The sequence below is a fragment of the Dromiciops gliroides genome, chromosome 5, assembly GCF_019393635.1.
Source record: "Dromiciops gliroides isolate mDroGli1 chromosome 5, mDroGli1.pri, whole genome shotgun sequence".
Taxonomy (NCBI): Eukaryota; Metazoa; Chordata; class Mammalia; order Microbiotheria; family Microbiotheriidae; genus Dromiciops; species Dromiciops gliroides.
In genome coordinates this window covers 57,620,341-57,643,951 of record NC_057865.1, presented here as the reverse complement: position 1 = coordinate 57,643,951, position 23,611 = coordinate 57,620,341, and the positions used below count along the sequence as shown (strand labels likewise).

Here is a 23,611-nt window from a genome sequence, read left to right as displayed (position 1 = left end):
AGCAACAAAATCAAAACACCAAGAAAATGAGAAAGCTGGTTTTGATTAAGTACAATACTTTTATTAATACAATGGAATTTGTGCTGTTTGCATAATAAAAATATAGTTACCCATCTGACCCTATAGCTAGCAGGAAGATCAGAACAATGATTTCAGAAAATGGATGATTCTCAATAAAAATGGTTTTTAATGCTGCAGCTCACGTGAGCAATTTCAATCATTTTTGCTCATTACCCTTATATGCAATATCATTTCTAGCAGATTTTAGAAACTGAGATTCTCTATCAACTTGAACAACTGAATTAATTGTATTTTATATGACTACTGAAGATGATTAGAAATATTCTCCTGGTTTCTTGAAGTAGGGCCATACAAAGGATTGGCAAAGGAATGTGCAGAATTCTAAAGGGGAAAAAAATACACATTTAAAGAGTTAGGATTTCAAGCGGTAAAAACAAGCTCCATCTATAAGATTCAAGCCAGAATGTAACTGGCTTCCCAATGGATTGTACTTTGGGAAAATAATGTATTTCCCAAGCAAAATATCTTATGCTTTAGCCTTAAAGAAAGCTTCTAGAGAAAATGTAGCCTTCAGGATAAGGGTCAAATAAAGACACTGTGATCTATATGAGATGTGTTAAGTAGTTGAGCTAAAATTACTCTAATGAAGTTCATGGCAATCTTCACAGCTGTGTCCTGGTCACTGGGCTTATTGTGTTGCTCTATATGTGAAGGGGAGAGGAAGTGGAGAGGGGGGATGTAGCAGGGGAAGGAGGTGGAGGAAGTAGAGAAGAAGGAAGGAATTAGCAGAAAGCAGTGGGCAATGAATAATTCCTATTCTTAAAAGGGGATTGCACTGGAAAGACCTGCAATGACTGCTGTCCACCTGGATCCTGGGAAAGTTGTTGTATGTGGGGATAGCTAACAACTTCAGACATCCCTGTGAAGTTAGGTGCTGTTAACTTTGATGTGCAGATAAGAGAGCTGAGGAACCAGGAAGTTAGGAGCAGCACACAGGCAGAACTTCCAATCTCACTTTCCAATTTAAATTATTAGGATATCATTTCAAAATGGCTTAGTACATATAAGACTTGAATGGTCTAGAGAACTCCTCATTTCTGTTCATTTGTTCACAGTTCATGTGTGGAAAGGCATCACTGAAGCAAGGTCACATTCGCTGCTGTGGAATTACTTTTTTTCTTCCACAACTTCAATGGCAGTGTGATGGTGTAAAGACACTAAGATGAATGGGTACCACTTGTTTTCCCCTGAAGCTCAGTGCTGGCTCTTCCTGAAGGAGTATATTTGCCCACACAATGTTTAGGCAGAATACATTAGTTTCTACTGGGAAGACTTGAGTTAACCACCATATTCTCATACAACTAATTCTGGCTGGTGTGAGCCCAGGTACTGTGGATCGAACCTGGGGCACTTTGAGTTTACTTTGCTCCCAGGTAGATTTACCTAGGTCTCAACTATGGGCCCTTTGGACAAGGAAGAAGCATAGGAAAGCCCAGGGAATTTTCTTCTATGTTGCTTTTATCTGATTTTATCTCAAGATCAGTTGCTTTACATAGGAAATGATGAATATGTTTTTTATTAAAGAAATGGCATATCTTAAAACCCTCAAGCTTTGAGTGATCCACTGTACCAGATGTAGGAACCATGACAGAAACATATGAGGAATATAAAAGGTGAAGACATCCATTGTGACTTTTTGTTTAATAAATGAGAGATTTGTTTTTACAAGCATGCAAATGAAATTCTATTACCATTTACAGTGCAAAAGAGTTCATTTAAAGGAAGTCTTTTCTGGATATGCATGATGGAGGAAGAAGGGCCTGTTCCAACCTATGACTTCTTTCTCCTAGCCTCTCATCTATAGTTTATACAAAATGAGTTGCTTATGGATAATGAGGTTAAGTGGCTTGCCTATGGTCAGAAAGCCATTATGAATCCGAGGCAGCATTAGAGTCTAGGTAGCCAAGTGGATAGAGAGAACAACTTAGATTCTAGAACACCTGAGTTTATATTCTATCTCTCACACTTACTAGCTATGTGAATCTGTTGTAAAGTTGTTAATGTCTTTGTACCTTATTTTATTTAAATGAAGGGGCTATGATTTTACAGCTACAAAAAGTCTCTTCTAGCTTGAAATCAATAACCCTATGTTTTCCTTGTTTCAAGCTGAGCAACCTAACCACCTCATGATATTGAACATGATATGAACATGATATCAATAAGCTAATTCAAAAACACAGTGAAGAGTAAGTAGCCTCAGCTTTTCTTTTGGTTGTTAAAGTTAATAGTACACTTTCAATAGAATATACTTATCAGAATAGTCAATTTTTCTCCTGTGTCACAGGGACATGAGGGGAAAGAAATAAGGAAATTAGTCTTTTATTTTGTAAAGGAAAACCATAATAGATCCTGGTTCATAACTCAATGCAAGAAAACAAACTCTTTGGTGGCAGGTGGAGTTACCTTGTTTCAATTAATACAAATTATTTTTTAATGGTACAAACTTAATATGGAAATAAAATCCAGGAGATAAAGAGAGGAACTCTCCTGTCATTCTTAAGGAAAGGAATGAGGAGAATGGAAGGCTGCTGGAATTCTTTCAGCAGGCCAGAAAAGTAAAATAAATTGTGTCTGCAGTTCCTTTCAGAGTCTTTAAATGGACTGCTGTGTGTACACACCAGATAGCATCTTGAAAAGTATTCTTGGTACATACCTCTGTGTGTTCTTGCCAAGGAGAGACGCTGATTTGTACCCTTGGGAAGACAGCAGTCCCTGTAGCCTGTAAAAGATGGGCAGCGGCATTACCTCCACATTTTTAACAAGGGGATTACTTTTGAGATATTATCTTAGAGAACACAACACCAGCCAAGAAAGACTCTGATTGGATTCAACAGAACATTTTTACTTTTCAGATGGTGAAAGTTAAACTAGTTTAAAAATGAAATGCTATTACATTTTCTCCTTTTTTCCTCAATCAGGATAAAAATGTTTATGCTAGATCTCTCAGCTCAATAATGAAAGTACACCCAAGTTAGTTTCTGAAATATTTATCTCTTATTTTTTTCATCTCTAGGCTGGGGATACATTTACAGTTTTACCATATGTCCTGATTGGCAGCAAGAATCACCCAAAGTTAATGTACTTCATGCTCTGGGAAATATCTTACCCTTTGTTTTCACTTATACAAAAAGAATTATTGAGAACAGGATCACCTCTTTCTTGAAAGAAACCAAGAGGAAAAAAAATCAAGAGTTGTCCTGGATTTCAATTGCTGTGCCTAAGGCACTGCGAACTGCCCAGAAAAAAAATGTGTAATCTAACATTTTTCTTCTTTATATGAATCTCTAGATAAGCAAGAACTATAAGGGCCTACTATCACTCAAATGGGCAGCTAGTTGGCACAGTGGATAGAGTGTTGGGCTTGAAATTAGAAAGATATTTTCATGAGTTCAGATCCAGTCTCAGACACTTACTAGTTGTGTGACCCTCGGAAAGTCACTGAACCCTATTTGCCTCAGTTCTTCATCTGTAAAATGAGCTGGAAAAGGAAATGGCAAACCACTCCAGTATATATGCCAAGAAAGTGCCAAATGCAATCACAAAGAATCGTACACAGCTGAAAAATGATTCAACAACTACCACATAATCACAAAGGGTCAATCGATAGAAGAAAAATGAGCACAAATTTAGAGTTGGGGTTTCTAAAAACCCCAATTTTTAAGAGAATGAAGCTGATCTAGTGCCTAAAATCAGATGTAAAGAAACTTTTTTTTTTTTGACGGAAACCAAATGATGTGTCACAGCTAATCCTATTTAATGCTCAAGTGGAATCTCAAATTAATTGCTTGAGGAAGGGATAAGAGATTTTCTTTGCCATTGCCTTTCTTGCCTAATTCTTATCACACTGATAAGAGGTGGTCTCAAAATGAGAATAGGTAGATGTTACACACTTTAATTTCCTTTTCTACCCCTTATGAGCTATCTAGGTAATAGACCTCATTCTATATAGTTGAACTTGAATGAGAGTAGAATATCTGTTGAACACATTTAGCCCCCTTTATTACTTTGGGGGATAGGAAAAAACTGGAAGATATCCAAAGGACATTTGCTGTGAATAGCTGACTAATACTCTGTGGCTTAAACTGATATTTTCCAGATTTGTCAGCACTGTTTGAATTTGAACAGTAACCACAGAGAGTCACTTAACACTGAGCTGACTTTACTAGCATGTTGAGAATATACTTGGGCCAAAAATGTCCCATAGGGAATTTAGCAAAATTGAAATCTTCATTTTCCTTATTCAAATAACTCCACAAAAGAACTGTGTTCATTTGGGATGTGGAAACATGTAAGAACAATATTGCGGTTTTAGATTTTCCATCACTGAAACAAGGCAGGCCCCATGGCCACCTACCTCTGTTTTCTCTGAACGACTCCCATCTTTGTACATAGGATTGGCAAAAGCATGAGCTGTTTCTTCAGGTTTCCTTTAAAACAAAGTGTCACATAGAATGGTAGGAATTAAAAGAGGCTTTCAAGTGTATTTTCAAGTTACATCTTGTAGAAAACAAGAAGAGAGACACATTGTCTAGCCAACAAGTGCTTACTTTTAATGAATACATTACCATAAGTAAAAATGATTCAAAGATTCCAAAAGTAACCACATTCCTGAAGACAAATGTAATTTGAACTCTGAACTCTTGGTCTTCTAGATAAAGGCAGTCACGTTAAAGAAGTGACAAAAATATATTTTTCAAAAATTCTCTAAATTTATGCATGTGATTTAAAGATCTCAGTGTTTTAGCCAAAGAGAATACAGAAGAATCATTTACCAGTCTGTGGACCCACAATGTCCAGGGCAAAGTTTAACTATGAAAGGTTATTACTTCTTAAAATAACCTAATGAAAAACTTGGCTCCTCCTCGTCTCTTTTTCCTCCTCCTATTTCTTCTCTTATCTACTCTCTTCCTATACTTTCTCTTTTCATAATCTGTCATCTCTTCCTTCTATTCTTCATTTTCTGCTCCCTTCCGCCTGTTCTTTTTCTCCTCATCTTCTTTCCACTCTCTGCTCTTTCCCTTTATTCTCTTCCCTGTGTCTTATTCCTCCCCTTTTAAATCTTCTTTTTTTCTGTGAAGTTAGTTACTGGTCCTTGACTCACCTTGACAAGGCTGTGAAGTGTGGGTAAGGCTGATGAAAATTTTAATTGTCCACCATAAGTGTGGGTTGTGGATGGGGGGGGGCGGGGCAGAGGTATCTGTTGAAAGAGACTGAATTACTAAAGTGTAGGCTCATGGCAGAGGCCTTTGAGACAGGTTCCACTGAATAAGTATTACATGCCTGCTTAAAAGTCCTGAAGTATCATTAAAAACTTCAGTGTTGTTTTAAAGATTTCCCTTTGAATCTCATATTCATCCTCAATGAAGCCTGCATTTTAAAAATTATTTTGTTAAACTGTACTTTATAAATCAATTGCTACTTGTATATTAATGGTTATTGTCCCCGTTTTGACAGTGAGCATTTATTATTAATTAATATCATCTATACCAGTAAAGAATCAACCATATATCTCCTTAACTTCTCATAGTCTCAGGCCTTCATACCTATATAGTCCTAAAAGGGTTAGCACACACCAAATGAAAGTGAGGCCAGAGAGAGGTACAGGAAAGGGAAAAAAAAAAAGAGAGAGAGAGAGAGAGAGCGACCCTGGTGTGGCCAAGGGTTTTATCCTGCTTAGCTTGAGGCAGGTCACTACACATTGATCTAAGCCAAATGGTTATAGCATCATTCAGTCCCATTGATTGAAATGATTTGAAGGTGATCTAGATAATATGCAAAAGGGCAAAGTCCAGTGTCTGGCTGTAGTGTTTCACCTAGCTAAACAAAAGAATCAATCTCCATTTCCTCTACTCCCTTGGGCTTGTCCCAGAAAAGAGCTAAACTATCTGGAGTTGGGAGGGAGAAAGGACAAACTGATCTCTGGGTTCCCCCAAGAAATTCATTATTAATAATTATTTTCTCATACCTGTCATTGGCATTTCATTCTCTAGTCTAAATATATATCTCTTCTTATGGTCAACTAGAGTCTCAAATGATCATGCCTGTTTACATGGTATCTTAGGGGTCAAAAGAAAATTTATTAATATGCAGAAAGCTCTTGAATAGAAGTTCACACACACACACACACACACACACACACACACATACACACCAAGAAGCCAGTGCACATTACTATGAACTATCTAAAGAATATGTGATGAAGAATAAGCTACAAGGGGCAGCTAAGTGGCGCAGTGGATAGAGCACCAGCCCTGGAGTCAGGAGGACCTGAGTTCAAATCCGGCCTCAGACACTTAACACTTACTAGCTGTGTGACCCTGGGCAAGTCACTTAACCCCAATTGCCTCACCAAAAAAAAGAATAAGCTACAAAATATGGTAAATGGAAGATCAGACAACCAACCAAGTAGTAACCAATATCTTGAGAGTACCTAGAAAAAAACTGCATAATTATGAGAGACCTTTACCCAATCATATAAGAGGAGTGTGGCAAAATGTAACGAGTTCAAGTCATCAAAACATCCTCAAAACCTTAGGCGACAGACATTCCACAAGAATGTCTAATTTCTCCTCTCCCAAGAAGCAATCATAAGTTTGTAGCTGGAAGAGACCTAGTCCAACAACCTCATTTCCCAGATGAGAAAAATGGAGCACAAAGAAATTAAATGACTTTCCTGAGATCCGACAGGTAGGAAGGAAGGAAAGAAACTAATATCTATTAAACACACACTTAATTTGTAAAACCAAGCATTTTTACAAATGGTACCTCTTTTAATCCTCACAACAACCCTGGAAAGTAGACACTATCATCATGCCCAGTTTACAGTTGATTACACTGAGTCATAGTTAAGTAACTTGCCCAGCTACTTACAGTTAATAAGTGTCTGAGGCCTAACTTAAACTCAGGTCTTCCTGAATCATAACCAGCATTATATCTACTCTGGAACCCATCTCTACTAGCTTTAAGTATCACATTTGATCCCAGGTGCTCTGACTCAAAACTTATTATTCATTCCAGAAACAAGGGATACAGTGCCAGTATTGGCTTGATTTCAAGGTTTTGGATGTGACCGACACTTAGAGCAATCTCCATGGTTCCTCTAGATTTTAAACTAGAGAATCTCCATGGTTCCTCTAGATTTTAAATTCTTCAGGAACCATGATGCCACCCATGATCTTTGTCTATTATGACCACACTGAGGGCAAGAAGAAATCAGAGATTTTGAAAATGGAGAAAAATCTATGATGTTTTTCTTTGAATATAAGAGAATGTCCCAAGTTATTTCCACTCAGGGTAATTATGCTTGGTAGACATTAAATTCTCCATGTGTATTAGGGGCTAAAACCATATATCTTGCTTCCAGACCTCTGTAGTTTTATGGCAATTTGCTATAAAATCAGCTACACAATTTCATCTTGAATAGGGCTTCATTTTATGACTATAGGTACGTTTGTATGCATGTATGTGTGTATGTATAACTCTATAACTCTCTGTATAACTATATATGTATATAATGATACATATATATAACATAATAATTAACTATAAATATATCTATATATTTTGAATCATACTTGAGGAACTCTGCTGGCCTCATGAACTTGAACTGCCTTCTACTGCAAAAAACTACCATTTTATCACAAATAATCTCCAAATTCCAGAATGCATAGAATACAATCATGGAAGGATCAATACTGCTGATAACCAAAAAGTATATGAAACAACACATGGTGGCTACAACTCTAATGAAATTTAGGAACAAAGACTTATTTGAAGAGGAATTTATGTATGGATGGAAAGGGAGGCAAAACAACCAGCCTAGATAGACAGCCTAGATGTTATGCTGCTGTTGTCCAAAATGCTAAAAGATTCAGAGGAAAATATGGAGTATTTTGGACAGATCTTTTATAGGGTATATGGAAGAACAGGAATATGAATTATATGGAATGAGAAGGTATGGAAGGACTGCTATTTGCATTTCTGTAGGAAGCACTCAATATGACTCGGTTATGGATATTTTCTAGGATTTATAATACTAAAACCTAACAGTCTAATATATCACACTTGATGATGATAATGATGACATGCGGCCTGGACCTACCAAAGGTTGATATTTCCATTTGTGTGAAATAAATTATTTCCCTGATTCAAATAAGTTTAATCAACCCAAGACAACTGCTGGGTAAGAAGACCCATCTTCATTGTTGTAGGTGCTCATCTCCCATTCCTTCCACTCCCCCCCCCACCCCATTTGTCTGTCCTAGAATCCATCTAACTTCTTGAATGCTAATATGTCTTGACTGCTTTGATGAAAATGTATTCACCGGCCCATCTTCATCCAATCAGATGGAGTACCACTACATTTTAAAATCTGCCCTGCCACTATATCCTAAGTTACTACAGCTCTTATCATCTACCCTGCTTTTACCCTCTCTTCCTTTACCAAGCCCTACCATTCCTCTCTCCTACTCTCTGCCCACTGCCATCTGTGCTATGACTATGGATAGGATTTTGGAATTATAGGCTCTTCAATATGACCTAAAGCTGGAATTGTTTTTGTGTGTTATCTTCCCCAATTAGAACATGAACTCCATAAAAATGGGCTGGTTAGCTTTTTCTATCAACAGTTCTTGGCACATGGTAATCACCTAAATGTTTTTTTTAATTCATTCATCCTTTTGATTCAACATAGTTTTATTGAGACCTTAAAACAAGCAAAGGTCAGTGCTTTGCACTGAGGACACAGAATGCAATAGGACATAGGCCTTGCAAGAAGCTTAAAATTTCATAGAGAAGGGTAATTAAAGTGTAAGATGGAATGTGGTAAGCATAAATGAGAAGGTTAGGAAACGTGGATAACTTCTTTTAAGTTCCAAATTTGCAAGGAAAAAATTACTTACACATTATGCATGAAGGGGATGAAAAACATATTGTGTAACCTTTGCTAAAGAATGATGACTTGGACAAGACAATCTTCATAGATTTTCCTAACTTAAACATTATTGACTCTACAAAAATCTGTATTGACTATAAGATATTGCATGGTATATATAAAAAAATGAACATATATCCAGCATTTTCAACATTATAACCTTTTGGAATAAATGAGTGGGTGGTTGAAGCTAGCAGGGGAAAAGTAATTTTGATGGTGGTTGCAAAGAGATAAGTCAGCTTTTACCAGACCTGTGAGAGAAATGTCAATACAGGTAGAGTGAGGGTAATTCTGACCTGGATATGCCAATTTTAATTTTGCGGGAGTATATGTGTCCCAAAAGTAATTCACTTAATGGGGAAACTGAGAAAATCATTTCACTGTCATTGGGTATAGCTAACAGGAAGAGTAATTCTGCTTAAAAAGAATACTGTGAAATGGATGTGGGAGGAAAACAACACTCATTGCAATGAAGGAAACTAAACTGAAGGTTGATTTGAGTCGGAGGTGGCTATAAACATCAAGTGAGAAAGAAATCAGAGTGTATTTCGGAAATAATTGAGCAGTATCAGTGTAGACAACTGTGGTTCACAGTCTGATTGTAAGTAAAGGGAATAATAAGCCCCTAACAAGGTTTAAAGGGAAAAAAGAGGATCAGAAAACATAAGCAACTCTCTATAATTTGTCAGAACGCTGTCAAACAGAATGGGGAAGAGAGGAGGTAAGGTTGCAAAGGATGTGCAAGTGACTTAAAGTAATCATGCATATGACCATTATAAATAAGTGTTAATACTATTTGTTATGTGTTCCCTTCAGTGTTGTGGCAACACAAATAAGGACTACTCTGTTAATGTTAATCTAATGTAATAAAAAGTACTATTGGTTTAAAATAAATTCATTAACTTAATTCATGAACTTTTTTTTTTGTTTGTTTTTGTGGGGCAAGGGGGGTTAAGCGACTTGCTCAGTCACACAGCTAGTAAGTGTTAAGTGTCTGAGGCCGGATCCAAACTCAGGTACTCCTGAATCCAGGGCTGGTGCTTTATCCACTGCGCCACCTAGCTGCCCCCATTTGTTTTTTACATTATGAATCTATATTAGTTCTGTCCATTTGATTCAGAAAAAAAAAATCCTGAAAATGTTAGGCTACTTACTCATAGCTACCAAAACATCTCTCAACATCTTGTACTAGTAAAACCAAAGAGGTCTTATGATATTCTTACAGGAAAGAATTACATGAGCACCTTAACAACAATCATAAATGTGAAATCAATTGGTCATTTATGGTCCCCAAAGAATGGTCTTTGGCAATAAATATGTTTATCCATGCAAGTAAAATGTGCTAATTATTCTTGTTCCTGTTAATTTGAAAGTGTGCAGAACCACTTAGCATCATTCAGAAAATGTCAACACACTTTGAAAAAGAGGATCAGGGCAGCTAGGTGGCACAGTGGATAAAGCACTTGCCTTGGATTCAGGAGAACCTCAGTTCAAATCCAGCCTCAGACACTTTACCTTTACTAACTGTGTGACCGTGGGCAAGTCACTTAACCTTCATGCCCCCCCCAAAAAAAAGGAAAACAAAAAGAGGATCAGAATTTAAATGGCTGGTCATCTGAATTAATAACTTTAATTTGGTAGAAAGAACCTATGAGGATTAGGAGGCTTTGCAAGTTTCTGTAATGATTTTATCAATTAGCAGGTCATAAATGACAGATCACAGATTTCTGCCTGGGAGGGGTAACTTTAGGATACATCTAGTGAAATTCCTCTCCCATCCTTATTTTACAAATGAACACCCTGAAGAGTGAATTGACTAGCTTGACATGATACACGTGTCAGATCTGGGACTTGAAAGGGTTACTTTTGAATCTAACTACAAAGCTCTTTAATATGATGCACTGCATCTTGCTTTCACATCCTGATTATATTAGATGATGAATATTTTAAATTATTAGACATGAAACTGCCCTAACCCCAAGCTTTCAACAAGGCAGACAACTCCCTCTGGATGTTTGCTGGCTTATCAATGACCTTTTCAAAGTATGAAGTTCAGAACTGAACAAAATCAACTATCTGGGCATTTATGGGGCACAATACACTGACCAGGACTATCAACTCCTTATGCCAAGATGATGCAGCTTTTGAGATTGTTATAACATGCTGTTGATTTATATTAAGCTTATACAATAAAATATTTTTTAGAAAAAGCTGAGCCCTGCCGAATGTATAACAGGTAATAACAATTCAGATTTGTTTCTCCTCTCATTTAGTGTTTCTGCAAAAATTTCAAATCCTTTATGACCTATGCTCTAAAACTGAAGTTTACTTTACTTATAACTCTTCCCTTCTTTTTTTCTTTCTTTTGAAAATTTTCTTTTCCCTCTTCTGTTTCCCTCAAGATTTTTATGTTGAGATTAATGCATTTCTATACCAAACATGTGTACATCCAATTCTCCCTTTTCTGGTTTAGATAAAAGTAAAGTACATGAAATGCTTATTTCAGCTGCCCTTTTCTTCATGTTTTTGTAGTTTTCCTCTTGTGTATTTATGCAAAATAATATATTTCTACTTATTTCTCCCTTGTTACTTAGTTTATTTTTTGCCCCTCTTTTATTTTCCTTTACTAAAACTCACTAAAGTGAGCAAAATCAAGGGCAAATCCTTTGTCTTTCAAATGTACTGTGACCCTGGAAGGCAATTTTACTCTAAAGAGAAATTTGTCTCCTCTCCTTTTTGGAAATGTAATGACTTCACTATCATATAGTCTATTTCAAGTGTTTGAATGTCTTTACTTTTCTAGTTTCCTCTTTTCTCTTATGTTTGTATTTTAAAGATAATATCCATATCTTTCATTTCTATCAGGAGTACTTAAAAGCCCTCCATTCTACTAAAGATTTGTACATGTACATTTTTCCACCTGTAGAATTATACTCAATATTATAAGGCAAATTATTTGTCATTATAAGCTTTATATTTTGGAATATTATGTCCTAAGATTTTCTCTCCTTTATGGTAGTGTGATCCTTACTACTTGAATTCCATTTTTTTTTCCTGGCTGTTTGCAATATATTTCCCCCTTTGATCTGGAAGATTTGGATTTTGACTTTAATATTCCTATCTTCAACTTGTGGGGATTCTTTCAGGGTTTTAAAATTTTTTTCAGTTTGCTTTCTGTTTCTAAAAGTTCTAAAAACTTTTATGACTTTTTATTTCACTCTTATGATATGCTATCCAGGTTTCTTGTTTGGTCAAATTTTTCAGGAATTCTGATAATTCTAGAGTTATCTTTTAGCAAGTTGTTTTCAAGGAGAGTTGTTTATGCAATTAAGTATCTTACATGTTCATCCTTTTTGTTTAATTTAATTTTTTTGTTTTTCCTTTAGAATCATTGAGTTCTGTTTACTCAATTTTATTTTCAGGCAATCTACTTCTTGGGTAAGGTTTTCTGCTTTCTGTTCTAAACTATCTAATTGCCTTTCCTTTTCCCCCTCAAGCTCAAGCTATCTAATTTCATCTTTAATCTTTTCGTTAATCATTCTGAGTAGGGTATCTGAGATCATGTCTTGCCCTATGTTGGACTATCTGGCTTCTTTTTCCTCTCTTACTGGCTCATTTCAGAGGTTGACCTTAACCTTTTTGTGCCCTTTCCCCCTTAGCTTTCTTCTCTTCTCCTTTCTCTTTCTACAATCCTTAACTGTGTTTTCAAAGACTACATTGACAGGGTAAAAATTCTAGAATCTACCAGAATACTTTGCATATATCCCCAATGAAAGATTATGACTACTACATGAGGACTAGCCTAATTCACCACCAGGATACTGGCTGTAGTTATGAATTTGCTTGATAAGATGACCCACAGATGAGATTAACACAATTAATATCCCTCAGTCTCTGGTGGCTTACTTCTTTCTATTTCAGTTATGGTGATATAGGGACATAAAATCGGAGTGGGATAAGGGAATCTATGAATCATCCAGTTCTCATGCCTTCTATCAACATTTAACTGCTGGCGTGTTAATCAGCTCATTAGTACTTGTGGGACTGATAGGCTTGCTTTGTTTATTTTGCTTAATTCAAGTGATAAATGACTGAACATTTTCATTAGACTCAACCTTACTTCAGAATACATCCAAATGGTGATGAAACACCATTTTTTAGGATGCTAGATGTTTTATTCTTGGAGTGCTCAAGGCAATTATAAGCAAAATGACCACTGTGAAGATAATTATAGTTCAGAAAACCACAGTTGGTATAGAGGATAAAGTAGTAGGGAAATTATATGAAGGACTTCATAAGATCCTTCAAACTAGGTAAACATAAACCTTGGTATATATTATAGGCAAAGAGGAATAGGGCAAACCCCCCCTGAAAATATAGTTTGGTGAAAACATTCAGAACTGGTAAGGAAGAACTGGAACATAATTATGGAGCTATGAATTGTCACAATACTTGGAGAAAGATTTATAAAACTGTTCATACCTTTTTACTCAATGATTTCTTTTTTCTTCTTTTTTCTTAATTCATTATTTTATTTATTTAGAATTTTCCCCCACCTTACATGTAAAAACAAATTTTAACATCGATTTTTAAAACTTTGTGTTACAAATTCTCATCCTTCCACTAAGAACTCAAGCCATTTAATATAATTTATACATATGTAGTCATGCAAAACATAGCAGACAAAAAAACTTTAGAAAAAAGAACTAACATCAATATCAACAACATATATTTCCATCTGTATTCAGGTACCTTTGGTTCTTTCTCTGTACATGGACTGAATTTTCATAAGTCCTCTAAAGTTTTCTTGGATCATTGCATTGCTGAAAATAACTAAGTCATTTGCAGCAGATCGTCTTACAATATTGCTGTTATTTTCTATACAGTACATTTCCCTTTGCATAAACTCATGCAAGTCTTTCCAGGATTTTCTGATACCATCTTGCTGATCTTTTATATATATATATATATATATATATATATATATATATATATATATATATATATATATATATATATATATATATATATATTTATATATATATATATTTATATATATATATTTATATATTTATATATATACACTAAACTACACTTACATAGTACTTTAAAGGAAGATTTCCTTACAAAACACCCATGAGGTTGATTATTGCAACCATAATAATAGCTAACTTTATATAGTACCTTATACCTGAAAAAGAATTTTCTTCACAATAGCCCAGCAAAGTAAGTACCATCATCATCCTCACCCTCATCTTACATTGCTCTTGCCTCTGCTTCAAATTTTCCCCCATTTACTATTGCTAACTCTGTTTCCCTCCATCCTATTCACTCCCCATGATTTTACTCTCTTTTTCATCTTCTTTTACCTTATCCCTCCTTAAAAGTGTTTTGCTTCTGAGTACCCCTCCCCCAATCTGCCCTCCCTTCCTTCATCCCTTCCCCTTCTACTCCTACTTCCATGCAGGGCAAGACATATTGTTACAGCCACTTGAATGTGCATGTTATTCCCTCTTTGAGCCAATTCTGATGGGAGTAAGTTTCATTCACTCCCCCGCTCATCCCCTACCTTCCTCTCCACTCCAGAAGCTTTTTCTTGTTTCTTTTATATGAGATACTTTGCCCCATTTCACTTCCTCTGTCCCTTTCTCTCAGTGCAATCCTCTAACCCCTTAATTTTATTTCAAAGATGTCATCATGGGGCATCTAGGTAACACAGTGGGCAAAGCACCTGCCCTGGATCCAGGAGGATCTGAGCCCAATTCTGGACTCAGATATAAGACACTCACCAACTGTGTAACCCTGGGCATGCCCCCCAAACCTAACTGCCCCCACAAAAAATTATAAACAAATAATAAATGCTCTACAGATATCATCTCTTCATAATCAATTTCCACATGTGCCCTCTGTCCAAATTTATTCCTTTCAGCTGCCCAATATTGAGAAAGTTCTTATGGGTTATAAGTATCATCTTCCCATGTAGAAATGCAAACATTTTAACATCCCTCATAATTTCTTTTTCCTGTTTACGTTTTTATACTTTACTAGGGTCTTGTATTTGAAAGTCAAGTTTTCTATTCAGTTCAAGTCTTTTCATCAAAAATGCCTGAAAGTCCTCTTTTTTCATTGAAGTCCCATTTTTTCCCCTGAAAGATTATACTCAGTTTTGCTGGGTAGGTCATTGTTGGTTGTAATCCCAATTCCTTTGCCCTCCAGAATATCATATTCCCTGCCCTCCAGTCCTTTAGTGTAGAAGCTGCTAGATCTTGTGTTATCCTGACTATAGCTCCACGGTATTTGAATTCCTTTTTTTAAAGCTGCTTGCAATATTTCCTCCTTGACCTGGGAGCTCTGGAATTTGGCTATAATATTTTTGGGAATTTTCATTTTGGGGTCTCTTTCAAGAGGTGATGGGTGGATTCTTTCAATTTCCATTTAACCTTCTGCTTCTAGAATATCAGGGAAATTTTCCCTGGCAATTTCTTGGAAGATGATGCCTAAGGTCTTTCCGTGATCATGGTTTTCAGGGAGTCCAAGAATTTTAAAATATCTCTCCTGAATCTAGTTTCCAGGTCAGTTGTTTTCCAAGGAGATATTTCACATTGTCCTCTATTTTTTCATTCATTTGGATTTGCTTTATTATGTCTTGATTTTTCATAAAGTTATTAGCTTCCATTTGTTCAATCCTAATTCTTAAGCAATTACTTTCTTCAGAGAACTTTTCCATTTGGTTTTTCAAGGAGTTGACTTTTTTTTCATGACATTTCTGCATCATTTTTATTTCTCTTTCCATTTTTTCCTCTAGGTCTCTTACTTTATCTTCAAAGTCCTTTTTGAGTGCTTCTATGGCCCAAGACCAATTCATATTTTTCTTGGAAGCTATGTATGTAGGAACTTTGACTTTGTTATCTTCTTGTGATGGTGTATTTTGATCTTCCTTGTCACCAAAGAAGCTTTCAATGGTCCACATTTTTTATGTCTGTTCATTTTTTCTATTCTATTTCTTGACTTTTAACTCCTTCTTAAAGTGGGGCCCTACGTCCAGGAAGCACTGTCCCAAGCTTCATTTGGTCCCAGGTGGATCAATTTAAGAAAAGGCAGGTTAATCACTCCCCTGGCCTGTGCTCTTGTCTGTAGATTTCCCCAGGCTGCCTTGCTCTTTAACCTAGAAACAGAATTCTGTCTCACTATGGTTGCTACTTGAAACTCCAGAGGTTTCTTTCTCTGATGAGTCCTGCTTGGGGCTGAACCTGTGTTGGTGTATCCTGGTTCTGGGCTCCACTCCTACCCTAGCACAACAGACATTTCCAGTCGACCTTCTAAGCCATCCTTGGCTTGAAAATTATCTCACCCTGTCCTTTTGTGGGTTCTGATGCTCCAGGAATTATTTTATGGTATTATTTGAAGGGTTTAGGAGTGATCATGTAGCGAGCTCTGAGAGGTTACTACCTTTCCTCTGCCATCTTGGCTCCTTCAATGATTTCTTTATTCAGAACAATATCCTAACACTATCAAAGGGTGAGGAGTGCAGATTTGTTTTTTAAAAATTAGGGGAAATTACTTTTGACATGAAGGACTATAAACAATCTATTTGATGATCAGGGCAGAGTAAATTAAATTATGGCAAATGAGTTCAATAGAGCATTATGAGCCATAGTGATAAATATCAAGTAAATAAAGCAATGTAGGAAATCAAATAAGAAGTGATATAGAATGAGGAAAGTTGAATCAAACAGAATTTATTCCATGAAGCCTTCCCATATTGTCTCTAGGCAGCAATGGCCTTCTCCTTGAGATATCACAACATTTCTACTAAAGATCAAATGACAGAGAAAGCATCAATAATTACAGTTCTGGGGGGCAGCTAGGTGGCACAGTAGATAGAGCACCGGACCTGGAGTCAGGAGTACCTGAGTTCAAATCCGGCCTCAGACACTTAACACTTACTAGCTGTGTGACCCTGGGCAAGTTACTTAACCCCAATTGCCTCACTAAAAAAAAAAATAATGATGATAATAATTACAGTTCTGTATAACCAATTTCCCATTTCTTCTTTGGGGGGGGTGTTGTATATATGTGTTTTGTTTTTTTTTTGGTGAGGCAATTGGGGTTAAGTGACTTGCCCAGGGTCACACAGCTAGTAAGTGTTAAGTGTCTGAGGTCGGATTTGAACTCAGGTATTCCTGACTCCAGGGCCGGTGCTCTATCCACTGTGCCATCTAGCTGCCCCTATTTCCCATTTCTACAAAAATCTTTTTTATAGTAATTCATACATGTATTTAGGGTTTCGTTCATGAAGATATGAGGAAGAAAAAGGCTTTTGAAAAATTATATTCTGAGAGACTATCTCTTTATATTATACATTTTTTCATTTCTTTGTATTCCCATGGCTTAGCACAGTGTGTTTCACAAAAATTAAAACACTATGTAAATTATTATTATTATTATTATTATTAATTATTATTTCAACGACTTGTGAGATGAAGTGTGCTTTGAGATTGGTTGAGGAAGTTAGTCAAACCCTGCAGGGTTTTTATAAAACCAGATCAATAGTTTGTATTAAGGTATATGAAGGCTTAGTTGTGAGAATTTCCAGCCAAATACTAATCACCTGGCCAGGGGAGCAGAGAAAATTTCAGCCTCTTTTTCCCACCTTGGTCAGAGGAACAATTTAGGAATTTCAAATAAATAGTGGATTTGGACTCTCCACCTGTGTCCTGGAAGTGTCTCTGTGACAACAATAATTGATTTTGGTGGTTTCATTGGGGAACTGAGGATAGAGTGGATGCAGCTACATAAGGCAGATTCAAAACCCTACAAGGAATTCAGCAGAACAGTTATATCATATTTAAGGAGAACTTCTTAAGCACTCTAGAAAAAGAACTTCCAGGAGCAGCATGCTACCCCTTTGCCACATGTTTGTTCTAAGCTTGAGTCCATTTTCCCCTGGACTTTGTTCTTGTATAAAACTGTATCATATACATGGTTTAGACATAAAGGGTGACACCATAAGTAAATTAGGAGAGGAAGCAATGGTTTACCTCTCAGATCTATGGAGAGGAGAAGAATTTATTACCAAACAAGAGATAGAGAATTTTATGAAATGCAAAATGGATAATTTTTATTACATTTAGTTAAAAAGTTTTTGTACAATCAAAAACAATGCATCCAAAATTAGAAGGGAGGCAGAAAGCTGAGAAACAATTTCTTTTTTAATTACTAAATTATTTTTATTATTTTCCAGTTACATGTAGAGATAGTTTTCAACATTCATTTTTGTAAGATTTCCAGTTCCAAATTTTTCTCCCTCCCTCCCCTCCCTCCCCCCTCCCTAAGAGAGCAAGTAATCTGATATAGGTTATCCAATCACATTATACATATTTCTGAATTAATCATGCTGTGAAAGAAGACTCAGAGCAAAAAGGAAAAACCTCAAAAAAAGAAAAACAACAGCACCAAAAACAAAAGAAATAGTATGGTTCAATCTGCATCCATATTCCACAGTTCATTTTTTCTGGATTTGGAGAGCATTTTCCATCATGAATCCTTTGAAACTTTCTTGTACCATTGTTTGCTGAGAAGAATCAAGTCTATCACAGTGAGAAACAATTTACACAGCCAGTGTTTCTGATAAAAGCCTTATTTCTAAAATATATAGGGAACTAAATCAAATTTATAAGAATGCAAGTCATTCCCCAATTGAGAAATGGTCAATGTATATGAACAGGCAGTTTTCATATGAAGAAATCAAAGCTAGCTACTGTCATATGAAAAATTGCTCTAAATCACTATTGATTAGTTAAATGCAAATTAATACAACTCTGAGGTACTACATCACACCCATCAGATTGACTAATCTGACAAAAAAGTAAAATAATAAATGTTGGAGAAATTGTGGAAAAATTGGAGCACAAATGCATTGTTGGTGGAGTTACGAACTGATACAAGCATTCTGAAGAGCAATTAGGAACTGTGCCCAAAGGGCTATGGGTATAATGCCACTACTATGTCTCTACTATGGGTGTAATGCCACTACTAGGTGTCTATCCCAAAGAGATAATAAAAAAGGGAAAAGGACCCCGTGTACAAAAACCATTTATGGCAGCTCTATTTGTGGTGGCAAAGAATTGGAAATTGAGGGGATGCCCATCAATTGGGGAATGACTGAAGAACTTGTTGGTGCATGAATGTAATGGAATACTATTATGCTGTAAGAAATGATGAGTAGACAGATTTTAGAACAACCTGGAAGGACTTAAATGGACTGATGCTGAGTGAAGTGAGCAGAACCAGGATAACATTGTATACAGTAACAGCAACATTGTGCAATTATCAAAAATGATAGATTTAGCTTTTCTCAGCAATACAATGATCCAAGACAATTCCAAAGGACTCATGTTGGAAAATGCTCTCCTTATCCAAAACAAAGAACTGTGGAATCTGGAATTATATTAAGTCATACTGTTTCTACTTTTTTTTTCTTTTTTGAAGCTTTTCCCTTTTGTTCTGATTTTTCTTTCACAACATGACTAATGCAGAAATATGTTTAATGTGATTTTACATATATAATCTACATCAGATTGCTTTCTGTCTTGGGGAGGGTGATAGAATGGAGTAAGAGAGAAAGATTTGGACTTTCAAATCTCAAAAAAGACAAATGTTAAAAACTATGTTTACATGTAAATGGGAAATAATAAAATACATTTATGATTAAAAAAAGAAACTATTATAAACCTCTGGTAGAGGAAATATTTTATAACAAGTGGCTTTGTTATACTTCTATAGTAAATACTCCTTACTTCAATATCATTAAGTCTAGTTTACTAATGGATAATAACTGATAATCTATGTAATGAGCTATACTGCTAGGGGAAAAGAGCTTCCCAAATCCTTCAGAGTCATCCCTTGAGTCTTCATTCTACATAATATCACTCTCTGGAGATGCAGCCTGATATTGAGTACGGGGCTCTGCATTCTAAATGAAGGAAACAGAATCATTAGATAAAGATATGTGGTGTCTTTCTATCTGCAACATGTTAACTATGGTCATGGTTAGTACCAAGTGCTTCCTACAAATCACTTTCTGGTTCTTTTGTACATTGCTTCACAAAGGAGCAGATACTGGCCCAAGTACCTGATTTGAACCTATTTATGTAGATAATTTTGCTGAATATTGAGAATAATAGCAACTAATGTGAATCATATTCTTGTCATATTCGTTTTTGTTTAACCATACCAAAGGATTACTCAGATTGGAAATTAATAACCCACAGCTGCAATGTGGGGAAATAGATTTGTGCTTTCTCAGACCTCAGGACTACATTGGAATAGTTTCAGAATGGGAGAAGATAAATCAAACGTAACCAACAAAATTTTCTTAGAAAAATGCTTAGTTACTATATGCAATGCAAAATGATAACTGATGATAACATATGGGTGGGGGCATGGGAGAGGGAGAGAGAGAGGCAGAGAGAGTGGGGAAGGAGGGATAGGGAGAGAGAAAGAGGGAAGGAGGGGACAGGGTGGGAAAAGAGGGATAGAGAATAGAGGGAAGGGAGGGAGGAAGAGAGAGAGAGAGAGAGAGAGAGAGAGAGAGAGAGAGAGAGAGAGAGAGAGAGAGAGAGAGAGAGAGAGAGAGAGAGAGAGAGAGAGAGACTGACTACAAACAGGCAGGCTGGAGTGAAACATGAATCTGTAAACCTTGCCATTGCTGCTACTAGTCCTAGTGGTGTTAAAAGTCAACTTAAGAAAGAAGGAAAACAAACTAAATGAGCCCAGACAAGCATAATTCCAGAAAGGAGAACCCAATTAAGGGGGAGAAATTTTAAGTGTACAACTGGGCAGTTCCAAATATGTAAGAAACCAGATAAAGTATATGTTTGGGTGAAACAAGTTCAGAGAATTAAATTTTTCTAACAACCAAAAAAAAAAATACCACAGAAAGGAAAGGAAAGGATTAATCATCCAGGGTCCCAAAGCCAGATCACATGAATAACCAGTTAGTTTTACTAAATGTATTCACAGGATGCAGAATTGCTCCAAGTTTCCTACTTCTCCTCTTGCCAAATGCTCCCCCCGCCCCAATCCCCTCCCCAGGAGAAAGAACAGCATAATTAGCCATAAAAGCAGGTAGTATTTAAAGGACTAATTATTTATATTACCTTTTTCGGGGGGGGGGAGGGGAGGATAGCAATACATGAATATGGTTGTCATTAATGAAGATGGTGGGAAACCAGAGCCTTGTAATTTAACCTTACGACAAAGCCAAATGTTGCCCATTTTATCCAGGGCATTCTCTCTGACAAAGAAAACTAGCTGTTATCACTCTGTGTGGAGGAAAAGAGCTCTGCTATTTAAGTACAGTATGCTGACAAACTAAGGCCTTGAAGTTACAATGAGTTGCAAAGATCCATTTGACCTTTGAAAATTGTAATTTTCAGGGCAGCTAGGTGGCACAGTGGATGGAGCACCGGCCCTGGATTCAGGAAGACCTGAGTTCAAACCCGGCTTCAGACACTTAACACTTGCTAGCTGTGTGACCCTGGGCAAGTCACTTAACCCTCATTGCCCCACAAAAAAAAAAGAAAATTGTAATTTTCAAAATTCTAATTCCAAATTTCAAAATTAACTGAGATCTTTTCTACAATAATATTTTTTAAAGGGCTACCTCCAAAACACTTCTGGCTTCTAAATCCTTTTCTCCACTCTCAGTTCCACTTTCATAGTTCACTTCTTCTCCAGACTATTACAAGATCTGCCTTATTATTCTTCCCATTTTGAGTAACTATTGTCTCCAATTCACACTTCTCATAGATGTAAAGTGCATATTCCTAAAGTATAGGAACTACAGTGTCTCAACTGTATTCTTGTCCTATTCTCTCAAGGATAAAATATGAGGTCTTTATTCTGGCATTTAAAAAATCCACAATCTGTCTGCCATTTTACCTTCCTAAACTGATTTCATCTAATTTTCTTTGCTGTTCCCTCCATTTTAGGCACACTGGTCTGCTTTCCATTCCTGGAACTCAAGATACCATCTTATGACTGCATGCTTTTGTATAAGCTGTCCCCTATGAAAGTGCAACCTTCAGGCATGATGCTTGTCTCATGTCTTGCCCAGGGTATGTAGCTAGTAAGTGTCTGAGATTAGATTTGAATTTAGGTTCTCCTGACTTCAGGGCCAGTACTCTATCCACTGTGCCACCTAGCTCAGTGGGTAGAGTACTGGCCCTGAAGTCAGGAGGGCCTGAGTTCAAATTTAATCTCAGACACTTACTAGCTGTGTGACCCTGGGCAAGTCAATTAACCCAAATTGTCTTAAAAACATCCAGGGCCATCTCCTGTCATCCTGATCTATATCTTGTCATTGGATCCATATGGCTCTAGTTACTTTGCACAGCCCTCCCTCAATGAAAAAATCCAATCCAGTGCAAGTCAGGACATTACCCCAATGTCATGGTCATCTTCAAGAAACAAGGACAAACATTAACAAGAAGTCTCATGTCTTAGGAAGCTGATATTTTAAAAACTATCACAAGTCCATAGTAATTCTGCCATTGGAAGTATAATTATGGAATTTTTTTTGATTAAGCTGGGGGAATAGAGGGAGAAAGATCCCACTATTGTGCTAGAAAAGATCACTCCATTGAAGTACACAACTATTTCTTTTGATTGTTGAAACAGAAGGCCAGCATCAAACAGTATTTCAAGAAGTAAGATTGGACCTATCTACTGAGGTTTTTAAACATTTTAAAGAATTTTTTAATTAAAAGCAGATGTTCATCTCACCTAGTTGTAAGGTGTCTACCAAAGACCCCCATTTTTTTCTTTTCTAGTTTTCTCTCAGGACTCTGGCTACCACAATGCAAGTAGTGATTTTTTTAAAATCACATACCTTTTTGCTTCTTGCTTTATAGGTCACCTCTCATGTACTCTCGTTATATATGAAGGGATCCTACCAGCCTCCAGTTGTGCTCCTACTCAGTTTGTGGGGCAGGGAGTAAGGGAAGTGAGGGGGTAGGGAGAAAGCTCCACCACCTTCTTCTCCATTCCTTGTGCTCCTACTCCCTCTTCATAGATCATGAATCCTCTTTGTCCTATATGAAGAAAAAGCCCACCCTCCATTCCTGATCTCACACCAGCTTCCCTTCTCCCAGAGTGAGAAGCAGTACAAGGTCTTTGCCCCCAACCCTATCCCTTGCTCAAAGCTTCTTCCACGTAGAATTCATTCTCTCCTGACCTCCATCTCTTAGAATTCCCAACTCATAGGCCTTTTCTAAACTTTCTAAGTAGTACTGCTTTTATTCTCCTGAAATTACATTGCATTTAATTCTCTGTTCCCATTACATGCCCCCATTAGAATATAAGCTTACTGAGGGGTGGAAATATTTCCTTTTTATCATTGTATTCCCAATGACTTAGGTATAGCAATACTTAATAAATGCTTATTAAATATGTCTGACAAATTAAAATAAACATTAAACAAATATAATAGGAAAATTGTCTAACAACTTTTCAATTGATATTCACAATGGTATATTACAATGATTAGTCGTTTTTTTCTTTCTTAATCATTGTCATTTTTATACTGATGCTTGC

The 23,611-nt window shown here is 36.5% G+C and overlaps 1 protein-coding gene across 1 annotated transcript in view; it reads right to left on the bottom strand.

Annotated features, from left to right (window-relative positions):
- Window positions 1–321: 321 nt before the first annotated feature.
- MALRD1 (MAM and LDL receptor class A domain containing 1) overlaps window positions 322–23,611 on the bottom strand; it is a 910,872-nt gene continuing 887,582 nt past the window's right edge. The window contains 3 exon segments of the mRNA XM_043967510.1: window positions 322–402; window positions 2,735–2,800; window positions 4,436–4,508. Coding sequence (XP_043823445.1) covers window positions 322–402; window positions 2,735–2,800; window positions 4,436–4,508 — 220 coding nt within the window.